At 36.6% G+C, this 17,030-nt stretch overlaps 1 protein-coding gene across 9 annotated transcripts in view; it reads right to left on the minus strand.

The window, feature by feature from the left end:
• The window catches only part of HGF (hepatocyte growth factor), a 63,368-nt gene that overhangs the window by 21,384 nt on the left and 24,954 nt on the right, over positions 1–17,030 (minus strand). For all 9 annotated transcript variants that reach the window (XR_010469630.1, XR_010469629.1, XM_005512067.3 and 6 more), the window contains 3 exons: positions 16,104–16,224; positions 11,214–11,332; positions 1,295–1,469 (listed from right to left, as the gene is read on the minus strand). Coding sequence is in view for 7 of the 9 variants with exons in the window: in XM_005512067.3 (XP_005512124.2) it covers positions 1,295–1,469; positions 11,214–11,332; positions 16,104–16,224 (415 nt within the window). In the remaining 2 variants the exon portion in view is untranslated. The remainder of the gene's footprint in view (positions 1–1,294; positions 1,470–11,213; positions 11,333–16,103; positions 16,225–17,030) is intronic.

A 17,030-nucleotide genomic window follows, 5' to 3' on the forward strand; every position in this document is an offset into this window, starting at 1 on the left:
TTAATCATATTCTGGGAGTTAATGAGCTATACCTAAAGGTTAGATCACCAGTGGTCCTTTAGATAAAGCAGTCCTAGTGATGCAAACACTTTTAATAATGAGACAGAAAAATTATTATAAAGATGGAAAATAAAAGAAGTTTTGTCAAATACTATAAGTTCCAAGTATTGCCAGTGAGATTCCACTTAGGTTATATTTAGGACATATGAAGTCAAAGTCACTAGCCAAACTGTGAACAAGTAATTACGTCCATGAAAGAAAAACAGTAGTATAGAATCATAGAAAAGTTTGACTTGGAAGGAACCTGTCATCTAGTCTAACCCCTGTGCCATGAGCAGGGACATCTTCAACCAGATCAGGTTGCTCAGATCCCCATGCAGCCTGGCCTTGAATGTCCCCAGGAATGGAGCACCTACCACCTCTCTGGGCAAGCTGGGCCAGTGTTTCACCACCCTGATTGTAAAACATTTCTTCCTTATATCTAGTTTGAATCCCTTTCAGATTAAAACCATCACCCCTTGTCCTATCACAACAGGCCCCACTAAAAATTCTGGTCCCATCTTTCTTATAAGCCCCCTTTAAATACTGAAAGACCACAATAATGTGTCCCTGGAGCCTTCTCTTCTTCTGGCTAAAATGTCCCAGTGCTCAGCATTTCCTCATAGGAGACATGTTCCATCTCTCTGGTCATCTTGATGGCCTCCTCTGGACTCTCTCCAACAGTTCCATGTCTTTCTTGTACTGGAGACCCCAGAGTTGGATACAACACTGCAGATGAGGTCCCACCAGGGTGGCATGGAGAGGCAGAATCACCTCCCTCAACCTGCTGGTCAGGATATGGTTGGCTTTCTGGGCTACAAGTGTACATTGCCAACTCATGTCCAGCTTCTCATCTACCAATACCCCTAAGTCCTTCTTTGTGCAGCTGCTCTCAAGCCCTTCTTCCCCAAGGTGGTACTGGGTTGCACCAGCCTGGGGACATTGTAATGTACCAGCACTATTGGGATTCAGGTCCCAGTCTGGAAAACATTCATACACTTCACAATCAATGCTTGAAGAAAAAGATCCTAAAAAACCATGCAGTTTCACACAAGTTCATCTAGAACTAATATTTTGAGATCTCAAGAACTGATTTCCCCATGTTCAAGCGGTTTTCATCAGCAGCAAGTATTTTAAATGCATCAGGTTACAAAGCAGGGAAAGAGATCCTACGGTCTACTTTTGTGGCACAAATTCCTGAACATTTGAATAAGCTCTTTTCCCACTGCAGTAATACCCACATGTCTCTACTCACTTGCACTTGAAGTTCTCGGGGGTGATGTTGTGCTGGTGAGGAAACTGTGAGTCCCACCGCTGACACTGGATTCCACTCCATATGGTGTTGACCGTGCCACGGTAGCCCTCACCTTGCCCCTGAACACAAGTTGTCGTCTCGACTGCTGCCTCTGTGCTGTTCATGATGCTTTCATCTGCAGACCCAGAGAAGAAATGCTATTTCATTTTCCTAAGAATAAGCCTGGCTCAGCATGTCAGGTTTGAACTCTACATTGCAGTTCAAATTGAGGTAATTGGAGTTCTTTGGTGAAAATGACAATCTGATGTCTTTTACAGAATAATTTTCTCTTCATCACGTTCACAACATCCATGAAATTAAAATGGGTATGGGACCTCTTGCTAGTTTACACACTTGCAGGCAAAGAATTATAAAGTCTGCAACATTTAAAAGCTTTGTTTAGTGAGACACCTGGCCTATGCTATATCATTGAAGGGCAGGAGGTATTCTCAGTTCTCTTTCCAGTTCAACAAATACTTTCCCACTTGCTTAGCTTTACACAAATGAGTGACCACCCATGTGCATATTGTTAAACATGTTAATACATGTTCACAAGATTAAACCCAATTGATTTTCTCCAAAGAATTCCCAGAATATCAAGTCACAGGGGGAAAAAAATGTTGCAGATTAAAAAAAAAAAAAAAAAAGAAAAAAAGTAAAATAAAATCCTATTATAAAGTAATGTAGTAATGTGCTAAATTCTCCTTGAAGCTTCTCTTTTTTATGCCTGATATAGTTGGAAAAAAAAAAAATAAAACAGTCCATCTTTTGGAAATCAAGGATCAGTATTCTCTGCAGAGAGACAAATGTTTTTAAGACCAACAAATTCATCAGACTCAAGATCTTTTACAGATGTTGATATACTCTGTGTTCACCCTGGTGTGGGCAGTCTTGAACTAAATTCAGAAAAACAATCGTTTTTTAAATGACTCATTCACATAACTTGAAAGACTCTTTTTATTTCTTATGCAATTTTCAAAATTGCAAATTAATAGCACAGACATTGCATCAGATATATACAAAGTAGTACAAAACTAAATATACTACAGTAAGAACAACACTTCTACAATGTTTCAAAAAGCTCCCAACATCGTATTTTTTTAAGTAACTGCCCATCTGTTGGTAATTGTTATTGTTCAAAAGACTAATTTTATTAACTACATTAAAATTATTAGTTGACAGCAATAAGTTAATAAAGTTTTCAAATTAGTTTTCTTCAAATGGCCTAGTGATTAGAAAAATATTTATATGTTACTCATAATATAGCTCATTTCTGGTAACTTCAGCCAGTTCTATGAACTTGCAGAGAATACAGATCTTAAGAAAACCAAATGTCATAACAGATGGGTTTGGCTGATTTGCTGTCTGATCTTCTTTGTTAAAGATCACTTCTCTGTCAGAAGATAACATCAAGTTGTGCAGTTGAATTATACATTTCTCCATGATGGAGAAAATTTCCTTTTTTCTCTTCATCTGGTCGATGTTTTTACATCAGTGTTTCCCCGTCAAATTAGTTTCCTGTCCTTCCATCCCAAGGCACTTTGTCTGCAAAGGTCGTGCTGTTTCAATGGAATTGTGAGTTCCAAGCTCGTCCCAAAGTCAAAAGGACATTGCACTGCAAGTATCACAGGAAGATTTCTGCAGGCTGACAAATGCACCCTGGCTGGTGGATTTATCAAATAGGCTTGCCGCTAAAAACTATATTTTAAATCATTATTACTGACTTTGTAACTAATTGGACAAAAAACAGAGACAAATTTGTACACCTAATAGAAACACATAGCTCTGTGTTTCAAGTTTTGATCATCATCACTGATGCATGAAAATAAATTTGCATTAGATTCTAAGATAGCTCCTAAGCTGATTAGACTGGACATTGTTGTGTCACATTTAAATGCGTATTTGTCTTAAATATATATATATATATATATATATATATATATGCATATATATATATTTTCAACACTTTTCTTAAACATGAAAGAAATGTGGTGTAAAATTTGGAAAAAAAGTAGTTATCCCCCATGATAAATTTCAGCATACATATGGCATCCTGGTTGCATAATATTTCCTGAGTAAATCAATAAATTACAACTATATATTCTAACAAAAAAGTCTTCTTAAATAGTGGTAACAACACATAAAAAAATAAACCTAATACAAGCTAACACAAAGACCTTATTTATAAAAAAGAAGTTGTTATTTCACCTGTAATGAAACGTATGGTACATCTACTCCATACTCGGTCATACTAGGGAAAAAGTAATTATGTTGGTATTTATTTATATTTGTGTGTCTTGTGTTTTGTTTTGCTTTATTAAATCACATGCCTGAAATGAAATAACTAATGCATCAGTCTAAGACCATAGAATTATTTCGCAGAGCATTCCTTCTTATATGTGTACAGATACACAGCTCATTGTTAAACCTTACAATGTGTGTCTATACAGTGACCTCTATCTGTAGGTCAGAATTTAAAACAATTTGTCCATGTCAAAGTTCTGCTTAAAGGAACCAGACAAACTTAACTTCCACATTGTCATGAATACTTGCACAGCCAAGCCTCTACTGGAAAGATTTACATTGTATATGGCTAAGAGATAAAAAATTTCAAAATCTGCTATGTGTGATGGATTAGCTGTCATTGTGACAGCCCTCAATAAGAATTCTGGTGACTAAGAGGATCATTAAAAGGTTTTTTGTTTTAATTTATGAAGCAGTTCTACTATTCCAGAACCCTCCCCAAACTCTTCTTGCTATACCATGTGCATTTCCCACAAATGTCTAGTTTTCACACAGGATAAATTATTCTGAAATCAAATTCTGAAAAGAAAATGAGGGCTTGTGCCCTCAGAAACAACTTCTCCAATTCTGGCTCTTGAGTCTCATAGAAAGCTCAAAAATTATCAAAAAAAGGCTCAAGAAATCCTTCATTCAGCTGGTGATTTCCACAAGCAGGCACTATGGGAACAGGACCAGTCTCCCTGTCAATGAGAATGAAAAGCGGGCTGGATGTACACAGGTACGTAAAAAAGCTTGAGGAGCCATGCCCACCTCACCAGGAGTTACAGAGGTAGACTGTAGGGCAGTTGCCAAACTTTAAGTCATGTACAGGTTGTCCAAGCCTACAACTTGAATGGTCATCTCCATCCAGTGCTGGTCTTGTTCTTGAGGCTAATTACTCTTGTTACCCACATAGCCAATTATCTAACGTTTAATAACTCTGAGTACAAATACCAGATGTACAGAGTACTAGTGGAAGACTCCTGAAACCACACTCAACAGTTCTCTTACAAGGTGGAAACAAGACAAAGCTAAAAATAATGCTGAATTCCCATCCTTATCCTAGCAATTCCTCTAAAACATATATTAAGACGTGCAACTCCAAGGGCTTGTTCCAATGAGAAACACATTATGAGTTAAGTTAGAAGATGAATTTAAGTTCAGTAACCAATCCTTATAATGCAGGCAGGTACTTTAATTTCATGTGAGAACTACCTTTTTTTGTTTGTTTGTTCCAGTTCAGCTTTTATGTTTCTGAACTGAAACAAAAAGTACTGTTAAAAGAAGATCACACAAAAATATCATCTTATGAAAGATGAATATTTATGATTAATTAATTAAATGTCACTTCTAATTCCTGTATGAAACTTCATTAAGAGCAGAAGAATTTGGTAATTTTCTAGCAGCATTGCTGCCTTTGAACTTTGTTGTAATTTCTTTTCATATTTTGTATGACTAAAATTAACCATGTAATCCAGACAGCTACTTGAATATTGTCTGTTAGTAATACTTTCACCTTCACAAGCTCACTCTGAAGTCTACAATCAAAGTGCAATTATGCAAAGGTTTCCTTTCCTCCATAAAACTCTCCCAACTCTCCCAATTTTGAAACTTCAAAATACATAACTTATTAATAAGGGCCAGCTCATGCATTCATAGATGCTTAAGTAAAGAGCTGAAACATTAGCCAGAGCTTCATGTGTAAAGCCACAGATAGTCTTAGTTCTGGTTCTCACGGTAATACCAGCATGAGGGAAGCAGCAGGGGCCTTGAGTCATTCTACAGCTGAAGTAACCACCTACAGCACTATTTCTGTCTTTAGTCCCAATGACCCAGAAGAAAATCCTGTACAAATTTTAGGTCAGTGTTGAAATTCCTACTGACTTAAAAGAAGGTAAGGGTTTTTGCTGGAGTATTCATGATCTTTCATGGTAATGCTAGCTATGTATTTTTGGAAAAAGACATAGTTGGAAAAGCGGCAGAGTCCTAAGTAACTTCATCAGGAAAATTCCTACTATTGCTTATATTGTTGCAATGCCTCCCAAGTGTATCAGTCAAAAAAAGAAAAATGTGCTTTTATTTGTAAAGAAATAATTGAAAAAGTAGATTTTAAATGGGAGCCTAACCCAGTAAAGAATGTGTTCTAAACATAGCAAAGTCCTCTTTAAACATGATCCATGCAATTCTGCAAATGTCACTAGGAAACTTGAGTGATGTTATGGGGAGAAGCTGCTCATACTCAGTTACACTGTCTCCAGGCATCCCTATCTCAAGCAATACGATCTACAGTTCTGGGCAGCATGACAGTGGTTGTTCTTTTCTTTCCACATGTTTCCTTCAATGTACTATCTTACAGTACATGAAACATGGGAAAACAAACAAACAAACAAAACCCACCAAAACAACCAAGCAAACAAAATAACCCACAAACACACTGATTTCTGGTGTTTGGGTTTTTTTCAAGTAAAATCACATAAGAAAGTAAAGAAATAAATTAGACCCAGGCTCAAGAATCACAGTACTGATGAACTCATTGTCACCTAAAACCTGTAAAACGTGCACAGCTACGGTTTATTTGTCCTTGAGCACAGAGAGATCTCTCCAGTTTGTTCCAATATCTACAACTAGGCTTTGAATCAAAAAAAATTTTAGTTTAAATCCACTAAAATTATACAGATAGATAGCTGTATCTCCACAAGTTTCAAGCTCTTGAGTTCCTCTTTCAAAACTACTATAGGAATGATGAAAAGGATCCTTTTTGAGGAAATGTAGATTGAGCTGTTGGATACACAATGAATATGCTCTGCTCTACCTCCATGTGAGGCGAGATGGAAGGTAACACTTCATCAACTACTAAACATCACAACCTTTTCAGTGCCTCCTTTCTTTAAACTTCTTTATCTTACATAAAGTTTAAGCTTAAACTGAGCGGCACTTTTATTTGTTTACATACTACGATTCAACAAATAACTCTTTAATGAGAACTTCACATTCAAATGGGCAGTTGAAATCTCGGCTTCTATAGGATGAGTAGTCTAATATTGGGGATTTGTTGCCTTCCCAAGAGTTGTAGACAAAGTGTAATGGTTCATTTTACACACAGATTCTCAATTCTGCTTTTCATTACATATTCTTTCCCATCAAACTCAGACCCTTACTGAATTCTCTCAGGACTTTTTAGATTTCAGTCACCCCCACCTATTGCCTATGAGTACTGACAGCAAAGGCTAAATCTGTGGTAAAATCAGCTGGATTGATTTGGAATCAGGCAGGCAGCAACCAAACATTCTCCATACCATAATAAATCCATGTAGCTTTACAGCTCTCAAATGACTTCCTAATTTCTGGGCCTCAGCATCTCTTTGCCTGTAGCTCATCCACAGAAGTGCAACTATCCTTTTTTCTTTTTCCTTTAGAAAGCAGTATTAGCTCCCTGTAGTCCATGTCCTCATTCATGCCAAAATAACAGTCATTTTCTTTTTTCATATTTGCTGTCACTGCTTCCATTTCTTCATTTCATCCTACACTTCTTTATTGCTGTTATAGTTGTCCTTTTATCCTCTCTTCTAACTAAAAATTGTCTCAAGCCAAAACCACAGACACATATGTGAGCAACTTCAAACCAATCCTGGGGTCCCTGAAGTCTTAATCCAGATCCAATTTTTGCAGCTTGAGCCATCTCTAATCCCTAATTGCTCCTGTCATCTCTTTCTCACAGCCCTGGCTGTGAGCCACAATGTTTAAGGCTGCCTTCTGTGCTTGGAAATAAAGTTACAATGCCCTCCTGTCTCTTCAGTCTTAAAAACATATTTATTTTCTGAATGCTTCCTTCCACTGAATTTTGCTGAAAATTTTGTATATGAGCTGTTGTCAGCATTTTGGCTATAGAGCATACTAGCACTCATGACATGTAGCAAAAGCCACAAGCAGCGTGTTGCCTTGTGGTCACTCCCCCGAAGAGAGGACACCTACGTTTTTGTATATGGTCCAAGGACTTGGATTTCCAAAGCATTTTTTATAATTAGTATTTCTTGTAAAATATATAAACAGTATTCAGCACAAGAATTAAAAACCTGTGTGAGAATCCAAACCACAAAGCTATAAAGACATATAACTCATGATGTTCTCTTTTTAGTGTACTGAGATTGCACAGAGCCACAGCTTCAGAAAATGGAGCAGCCACTGCAACCCAGAACAGGCCAGTGTTTTGGGCTCCCTGCTAGGAGGTAGGAAAACAGTTTTTCTATGTGCCTCAAGAAAGACAGAAAACTGAAAACAGGACTCCGATATTTTGTGTTGATGTTCTGGTTACTGAGCTGGAGATATAAGAGTAATATGAGCAATAAATTCCCTCTCTGGATTATAAAGGACAGCACTGAGCAGCATCACATCTTATCTAGAGGGCAATGCCATATGCCTGTGCTAAACATCCTTTAAAAATATCTGCTGGATTAACCACATTCAAGTTCAGTACTTTTGTATTCTTCCACATATAGATTGCTTCAGTAATTTCCAAAGATCTATGGTTTTCTGCAGTGAAAATACAGTTTTGCACATGCAGTTTCCACTGATCCTAATGTACTTTCTAACTGAAGATGAAAGAAAGAATTTATACCTAATTCAGTAGACTTTTGCTTAGAAATGAGACAAAAGGCTTTAATCATAACATTAAAATATTTTTTTTTTTAATTTCATTTTGGTGATTACATTTTGTGCAGGACTCTAACGGTGACAAGAGTGGACAGAGGTGACATTACAGTAGTTTGCAGGAGATTTCCCACCCAAGTATTTTATAAAGCTTAGGCCAAACTGTAGATACTAAAAGTTGCATGGACTGTAAGCTTACGTGACCAACAAAGCCAGATGTGAATCCTCAGAACACTGACACATCAGCTCAGGAAATGCCAAAGGATAAAGGTTTATAAAAGTTGCATTTGTGAAACAGTCAGCTGTAACTTGGGAATATTTTTTTTTTCATAATAAAAACACTTCTACCAGGGGAAAAGAATAGAACTAGTATGGTACATATGATTCATATATTATCCAATAGAGAAATACAGGAAGCACAGTTTAATTAAGAAAAAATCCAACAAAACAACAACACCCAACTTAATGAATTAACTAAAAAATTTAGAAAAACAATTCAGTTAGAGAGCTAAGCAAGACTGTGTTCATTCTGTCCCCATTGTCAAGGCTAATAAAAAACTGCAGATGCAATGATGTGAATTAGTTCTGTAGTTCACAGGCAAGATTCACAACATGGGTGAGACTTAATGGGTGTCTGACACAAAACAAGAACTAGTCCTGTTAAGTTTTTTTTTTGTCTCTGGAGAACCAGATTACAGGCATTGCTTGAAGTGGGAAATTACCCTCACTGTTTTACAGTGGAATAATTTTGCTAGTTTTAACTATGTTATACTTGGTTTTCAATGACATACAGTAGTGCAGAATAACTTCAACTACTCCACATCAGGAAGTACATTCAGAGTATTCTTACTCAATATTCAGACATCAGACTATTGGCTAATTGATAAGACATGACTGACACTCCAAGACACTACATTTGCTTAAGACAAGGACAAGCAAGGAGAGAAAATTCCTAATTATTGGTGATAGAAGAAGAAAACACAACATAATTTAGGTTGGTAGAAATTCCAAGTGAAGATGAGGAATTCCATGCTTCCCTCTTCAAGAGGCAAATGCTTACACATAAAGGTTCATGCCAGAGCCATTCCCTCTTCTCTACCTCACTCAGTATTTATGTATATGCCAACATTATGGGAAAAATACAGGATTACATTACAGAAACCGACTTTTTTTAAGATCTACTACTGTATCTATTTTGTCTAGGTTTGAGATACCTCAAGAACGGTTTATCTTTGTTTATATGACAACAACAACAAAATACAGAGAACCCTAAATATTAAATAATCATGAAAAATCACTCCTTTTATGAATACTATAGTTGTGTTCGTTTTTTGTTTTAAGTTTTTTTTTTTTTTTCTTTTTTGAATTTTCACAGAAATCCAGTTCCAGGTAACTTTTATTGTTCTTTTCATTCTGTTCTACCCTCTTTTTCTATTTTCCTCCCCAGGGAGCCAAATGACCTTTACAATGACATAAGCCTACTGAAGTGACACTTAAAGCTAGATGAAAAGCAGAGTGTCTGGTTTAGAGGATTATTTTTTTAACGCTTCATTTTGGTCAAAATTGAAGCAGGACAAGAAAAGAAATTGTAGTTTTGAAAAATGCAGATGTAAGAGAAACTGACTTTGTCACGAGCTAATAGGACACTGTGGGTTTCACTGAGCAGTTTTAGAAGCTTCCCTTTGCCTCTGCTTCACAGAAAATGCAAAAATACTGTTTTTCCTTTTCTGCCTGTATTCCTGGAGGCCTTGCCACAGACCGAGGCACATGAAGCTGACAGGCTTCTATAGTATAGATTCAGTCAAAGTCGTGCTTTTTTTTCAGATATTGCCTCTATTCCTAAAATGTTATGAGACTGCCTTTAATATCATACTTGTACCTTGATTATTTCACAGGTTGTCAGTTCACTAGAGGCAAAAAATTGGACCCCAAATCTGACAATGAGAAGTATGGAAGAGAGGAGTTTATCACCTGTAGATCCCACAAGCTGTGAATGAGACAAGGAATTTCAGGGACGTAAATCTTGATTTCCTGATTAAAGCATGTCCCGACAAAACTTAATTCTACCATCTGCCTCGGCCCCAGTATTATCATGAAAGTCTAAAAAAATTACCTGTGTTTTCAAGGGAGGTTCAACAGTTTTACCTTCCTCATTGTTCCTGTACTGCTCATTTAAGACATCTAATTATCAGTAAAACAAAACTGTGAGATATACTACCAAAGTTAGAAGGATCTGAGCTTTGAAGATAGAACATTCTGCAGAATGCTCTAAAAATTTGGAACTAATGCATCTGAAAGTAAACATCTAATATTTGTGTACTACAATGTTACTTTGACTGAAATTCTTGTCTGTAAAGTGAAGATAACAAAAGACATCTTGTATAATAGTTGATGGATGAAAAGAAATTAAGTACCAGTGGAGTGCTTTGATACTGGAATGCTGAATATCACAGAGAAACCTGCAAGGAAATTAATAATTCTGTCTTCAACACAAGGTTGAATAGTCTCCAGGAACCAAGGCCTAGAACCACACAATGTGCAAGAGGAAAACAAAGCAATGAACAATTTCTGACAGAGAGCACTGAGTAGGGAAGGTGTGCATGCACCTAGTCCCAAATTGTAATGCAGACACCCAGCATGGCCAAGCTAATACTGTACATGAGATGTTCATGATGTTGTTGCCTCACTTTTTAGTTCTTGATTTTCCTATATTTTAATGCAATTTCCTATACTTAAGATACACACATATACCAGTGCTAACTAACATGCTACTCTTTTATTTCCTGTCCAGATTGAATAAAATGTCTTTGTAGGAGATCCTCTTTGAAATCTGTTTTTTAAAAGTCAACGAAGTGCAACGAATGAACTAACTGTGGTCCTATATTGCTTGGACTATCTCTGTCCAGATTTTGGAAAGGAAAAGGAAGTGATAAATTTTGCTTGAACTCACCACACATTTTAATTGCACAGAACTCCCAGGGGGTGTTAGGGTCAAGAGTGTAGCACCATGGTCTCAGCTTGCCATCAGGGTTGCGGCAGTAATTATCATCAAAGCCCTTGTCAGGATATCTGCAAACCACAACAAGAAAGGTGTCAGGGAATTCTTCCTGGCAACACTGCACTGGCTTGTACAAGGTACTTAAAGGAGAGTCTTCAGTAGAGGCAAACAAGAACCAGTTCCTATTAACCTTGGGTCTGATCCTGTGGGATGGATGCAGATAATCTTCAACACTCTTAGAAAGTTAATAACATAAAATCTCTTCACAAATATGAAGCAGAATCAGACCTCCACTGAGGGGATTCCCTGCTGTGCTAATGCACAGGATACCGGATGGGGTAACTCTGCTAATTGCTAAACTCTTGCTCTTGTGTCTGTCAACTGATGACCAGATTCTAAAGCCACTCATTTTTCTGAAACAGCCCAATTAAATGTGGATTATATAAACACTGCCTGGCATGCTGGACTCATTAAGAAAACAGGTTCTTCAGTGCAACAGCCCTGGGTTCAAACTGGAAGCTATTTTGGATAGCTGTTACTAATGATGGCTCCATTTTTGTAATAGAGCTCATTCTAGGTCATGCCCTCATTTCAAGCATTGAGGGAAAAAAAAAAAAAAAAAGGAGAAAAATAAAGCAAGATGGAAGTTTATTCCTTATCTCATTAAGATTTTAAACTATTGTGCCTATTGTGCCATTTGATTGTTTCCATGTTCTTACTTCCATCATCAAACTATCAGGCAGATATTTAAGATAAGGAGGTTCTTTTTGTATAAATGTGTCACATGAAATTCTATAAACTTAAAGAGAAGGAGATGAATGCAGACTTTTTTCCCCTTCAGTGAATACAAATTGTCTCGGTTTTCCAGTTTAATTGAAACATGTTTGTAAAAGAAACAAGAAGTAAATTTGCCCCTGAGGGAAACTTGAAAAGTATGTAATAGAACAATAAAGTTAACTACCTGGGAACCTGCACCCATTTACAACTGCAAGCAGATGTCTTTCACACAAGCAGAGGAAAATATTATTTACAAGTTTGTGTTTTTGCTAGGATGCTTTTTCTGTCAAACATAATCCAAAATTTGATTCATGCGTTTGCAACTTAATCTCCCATTCCTTGGGAAAAATAAGGTTCCTTAATCTATAGAAGGGACAAGGACAGGATTTAAGTAGAATTTAATGAAACAAACAAAAAAATTAAAGCAAATAACACCAACAAGTAGAAACCTCACAAAAGTGAGAATTTAAGGACAGTCAGGAATGTGGTAGTTTGATATCTAGAAGCAGTACCTTGTTTTCTGCTAGGTAGAAGGTAAACTGTATAGGAACAAATTGTCTTGAAGGATCTTGGAAGCAGTTAATGGGCTAACAACATAGCAGAAAATGAGATGGCTTTGGCCACCTGGTAGGTGCAGTGTTGGGCTTTGATGTTGGCAGCACATGTTCTGTGTCAAGTAACAATGGAGAGTTCACAGCAATATCCAGGAACCAAAGTGAGTCCAGGCATGGCAAGGTATCTGCAGTCATAGCTCCCAAAAGGCATTAAAAGAAACCGGTGATGTTAAGAATCTACTTTCTAGAAGGCAAATATCTATCATAGCACTGAATGCTTTGTCCTTCCTAACATTGTACGATATGGTCCCACAGTATGTAAAAAATATGTTATTTAGTAACTAAAATTGAAGTATAGGTGGATCAAGCTTTGAATGTCTTTGTGGGATCGAGTAGTGTCTGTGAAATGTATCTTTCCACCTGCTACATCTGTGTGCCGTTTTCTAGAGTAACAACAGCCTCTGCAGTCACTGGTTCTTCCCACAATGTTCAAGCACAATTCTGCCTTCCTTCATAACCAACAAGAAAGCAGTTCCTCCATTCCTATAGAAAAGGCCAGCTAACCCCTTTAAGAAGCAATATTAGGGATGAGATAAATGACAGAGCTTCAAAGTGTTCCCCACAATTCAGCAGTGAGACTGTGGAGGATTTCCTAAGAGCTCATCCCTTTGCTTTGCACACTCCTTCTTCAGCCAGGACACTTGGACACAGATTTCTTGCTTGGACCCAACAAATAGCCTGAGGTTTCCAACATCTTTCAGAACGCCACATATTTCTTTTTATTTCCCCCTTGAAACCACAGTAGCTGCACTTCACTGCTGAAACTGAAATGAAGCATTAAGATACAAATCTGGTTCAAAATCAAAACTTTTTCTCAGTTTCTGGGGGTGGGAAAAAAAGAGTTAGATGAAGAAATAACATTTATTCTCTTTGAAGAGATGAATGCTGATTTCTAGCTCTTCTGGAACTGAAGTGAAACTTAGTGTCTAAAACTCCTCACCAATACTTATTTTCCCCTTCTTTTTTATTTTAAAAGACATGCAGTGCTGGAAAGTTGTTATTGTATAATTTTTCATGCAAGACATATAAAGCAGAGTATTTTAATAAAAGAATACATGGAGTTATTCTAGTCTCATACTGCACTTCAGCCTCACTTTCTTCCATGCAATAAGTACATATTATCACAGTATGTTCAACTTTGAGCAGAAAGTATGAGCAGAAGAGAACTGTTGCTTCTCTATGCTGACTTATGCCTAAGTAATTATCCTCAATGATCTTCCTTCCATACTGAGGCATAATCCTCCACATGAGGAGTACGCAGATCTGGAGCTTCAGAATATGATTCTGCATCTACTAAATATCTAAAACCAGGTCATTGTTTGGGGGGATTCCTACTACTATCTTCAGCCACTTCTATGATTCTATGATTATCAATTTTCTTCAGTAAGTAACCTCTGGTGGGAATAAATGTGGAATAATTCACTGAGGCAACAAAAAGTAAAGGTGAGATGTATTCAACCTGAGCTGAAAGCATTGCAGGCAGACTGAAGAACTTCCAAAGATTTACCTCCCTTTCTTTGTCATTGCAACTGATTAATCCATAAAGGAAAACAAGTTTAAATTTCTCCAGGTATTCCTTCCCAGTTTCCAGATTATTCACATCACTCCTAGGTGATACAGTATAAGCCGCTCCAGAGATTGCTCTGTTTTAATGCGTAATTTATTTCAGACCTCATCTTTTATTTCCAACTTAAATGACTAATAAACAAAACAAAACAAACCAAACAAACAAACAAAAAAACACAAACAAAAAAAAATCAAACCAAAGACTACAATGTATTTAAAAGCTAGTACAATCAAAATATAATTCTCACTACCTTTAGTGACCATTCCATGAAGTTAATTAACACCAGTGTGTGTTAGAAATGTAATGGAACCCAAGTTCTCTTCTGAAAGCCCATACAGATCAGCTCAATCTGCATCTGTTCCTTTTTAAAGAAAAAGCATTTTTGTTATGGTTTGAAAACTCTAAAAAAGTTGTTTTCTGAAGGAAATCTTTCAAGGAGGAAAATTATAATTTGTGAGACTGTAGTTAATCTGAAAAGTCATTTTGTGAGCAATCCAAAATTAGCAGAAGAACTAAATTTCCTCCTGACAGTAAAGTTATTATTGTTTATACCCAGAAGTTCTATAAATGCTTCACTCCCAAGGAACAAAATTCTTTCTGTGACATTCTAGAATGCAAAGCAAGTGCATGGCAAAACTCAGAAACAGATAATCTTCAGTCCCATTCTGCTACTACAAAATATTTATTGTAGCAGAACTGTGGGAGAACCTGCTATTGTTCATGAAGCAGATCATCTGAGCCAAGAAGAAAAAGAAGTTCTGTCACATAAACTCCAAAACCACAGATCTTTAATGTTTTGCTGAATAATTTGGCTTTCTAGAATCTACCAGTACCTGTATTTCTAAGTATAAAGATAATGCTTTATTTAGTGGAACATTTCAACCTAAATAAAGATACTTTCACTAGAAGGTCTCATTCATTCTGAGATCATTGCTTCCTTCAGTCTTCCTCTGGCAGTTTAAGTTTATTCACTCCACTTTATAAATGGAGTTAATCCAAAATCCGGAGTAAAATTAAAATGAAATTTTAGTCCAGTGTAAGAGAAACACAAAGGCCCTCCTGTGTGGCCTAAGCTCTCACAAAAAACCCTTCCAAAAGGGTGTATTATAGATGACCCTTTGCGGTCTGGTGGATTTTACCCTCTAGGACAAGCTCTAATGGGGATGCAATTTGTCTTGCTATTTCTGACTCATCTTTTGGCATTATATATATATGTCTAAATTAAAAAAAAAAAAGAGTCTGAAATACAAATCCTTATGCATAGAATACAAACCAGAACATGAATTCTTTTCCCAGGCTGATAAAAAAAAATCATATAGTGGACAAACATTTTGGTCAAACAAGTTGGATATTTAAACCTCATTACAACAGAACACCATATACAGCTTCAAGCTGCTCAATATTTCAAAAAAGGAACATACTCTGACTTGACAAGGTTGCAAGTTCATATTCAGTAACTATCTTAAGAACTCTTAACAAAAATATATTATTTTTAATTATTATTTACTTTGTGACTTCTATAAGGTATTTTAAGCTGACTGAAGTTGTAAAACAACATACACAGAAGCATTCAGAGGTTTTTTATTATCAGTGAAGCTAGGGAGGAAATTTTGATCCATAAATGCAGCCCATGTATATCACTGCACTACACAGCCCTGGGATACACCCATAAGTGCACAAAATAGCCTCCAGTCCCCATACTGCATCTCCATCGTAACTGTAGACAGCCTGCATGCACCATGGGCCAGAAGCCCAAGCAACTAAAACTGGTGAACTCCACAAATTTCAGTTCACCTAATGCTGATTTTGTCCACCTGGTTCCAGAATGTGTGTAATTTTCAAATTATAACCACATGCATTTACTTGAAGGGGAGGAGAGGTTACCTCTCTGGACGAAATTTGTGCTTGTGTGGTCTCTGAAGATCCCAGCGCTGACACTCCTTGCCCGACTCAGTGTGATCCATTGGCCCCCTGTAACTCTCTCCATTACAGGTCATGCATTCAACTGAGAATAAAAAAAAAAATGTACTAGTCATTTATTATTATGATGACTTGTAGCACATACACAGAAAAATAAATATATATATTATATATATATATATATATATGTATATATATTTATATTCCTATTGTTATAAATAGAAATTGACCTGAAGAGGTATAAAAAAGTGATATCTTTTAGTTAGGCTGGTATGGGAAATGTCCTTTGGAATAGAAGTGCATCTCTTTCTTAGATTTAATCCAGATGCTTAAATTCAGTATCACTTTGTAGAACACTTATGGTTTCAAGGCAGGTGGGTATGAGCTGCTAGAGGCATTCATGTTCCTAGAAGATTTTTAATCTTACCTATGGTTAGTAAGAGAGAGACACATATCTAAGGAAGGAGTATTTTTCAGAGGTGATATTTTATAATTAAGTAACATTTATTATTCTAAATCACTCTAAGCCATAATATAATTATAGCACAAGTTTAAATACAGAGTAATGGCTGAATTTCAATGCAGCACAGTCTGCCTCTTTACATTCCCAGAACTTTCAGCTACATATGATACTGTTTCTTTTCGATACTAATTCTTTTTGGCAGCTTAAACTAAGATACATTTTCAGCCCTGGTTTGGGAAAGTGGGGGGTGGAGGGAGAGTGAGCAAAAGCTACCAAAGGGATTTGAAATCACTGCTGAACAAAATATGCTTCATAATTTAGAATGAGAAGTCTTAAAATATAAAATAAATTCACCGTATTTAAGTATAGACACATTTCTCAAGCACCCCCTAATTAGAGTAACTGTAATGAATGATCACTTAGCAAAT

Source organism: Columba livia, chromosome 1, assembly GCF_036013475.1.
Source record: "Columba livia isolate bColLiv1 breed racing homer chromosome 1, bColLiv1.pat.W.v2, whole genome shotgun sequence".
Taxonomy (NCBI): Eukaryota; Metazoa; Chordata; class Aves; order Columbiformes; family Columbidae; genus Columba; species Columba livia.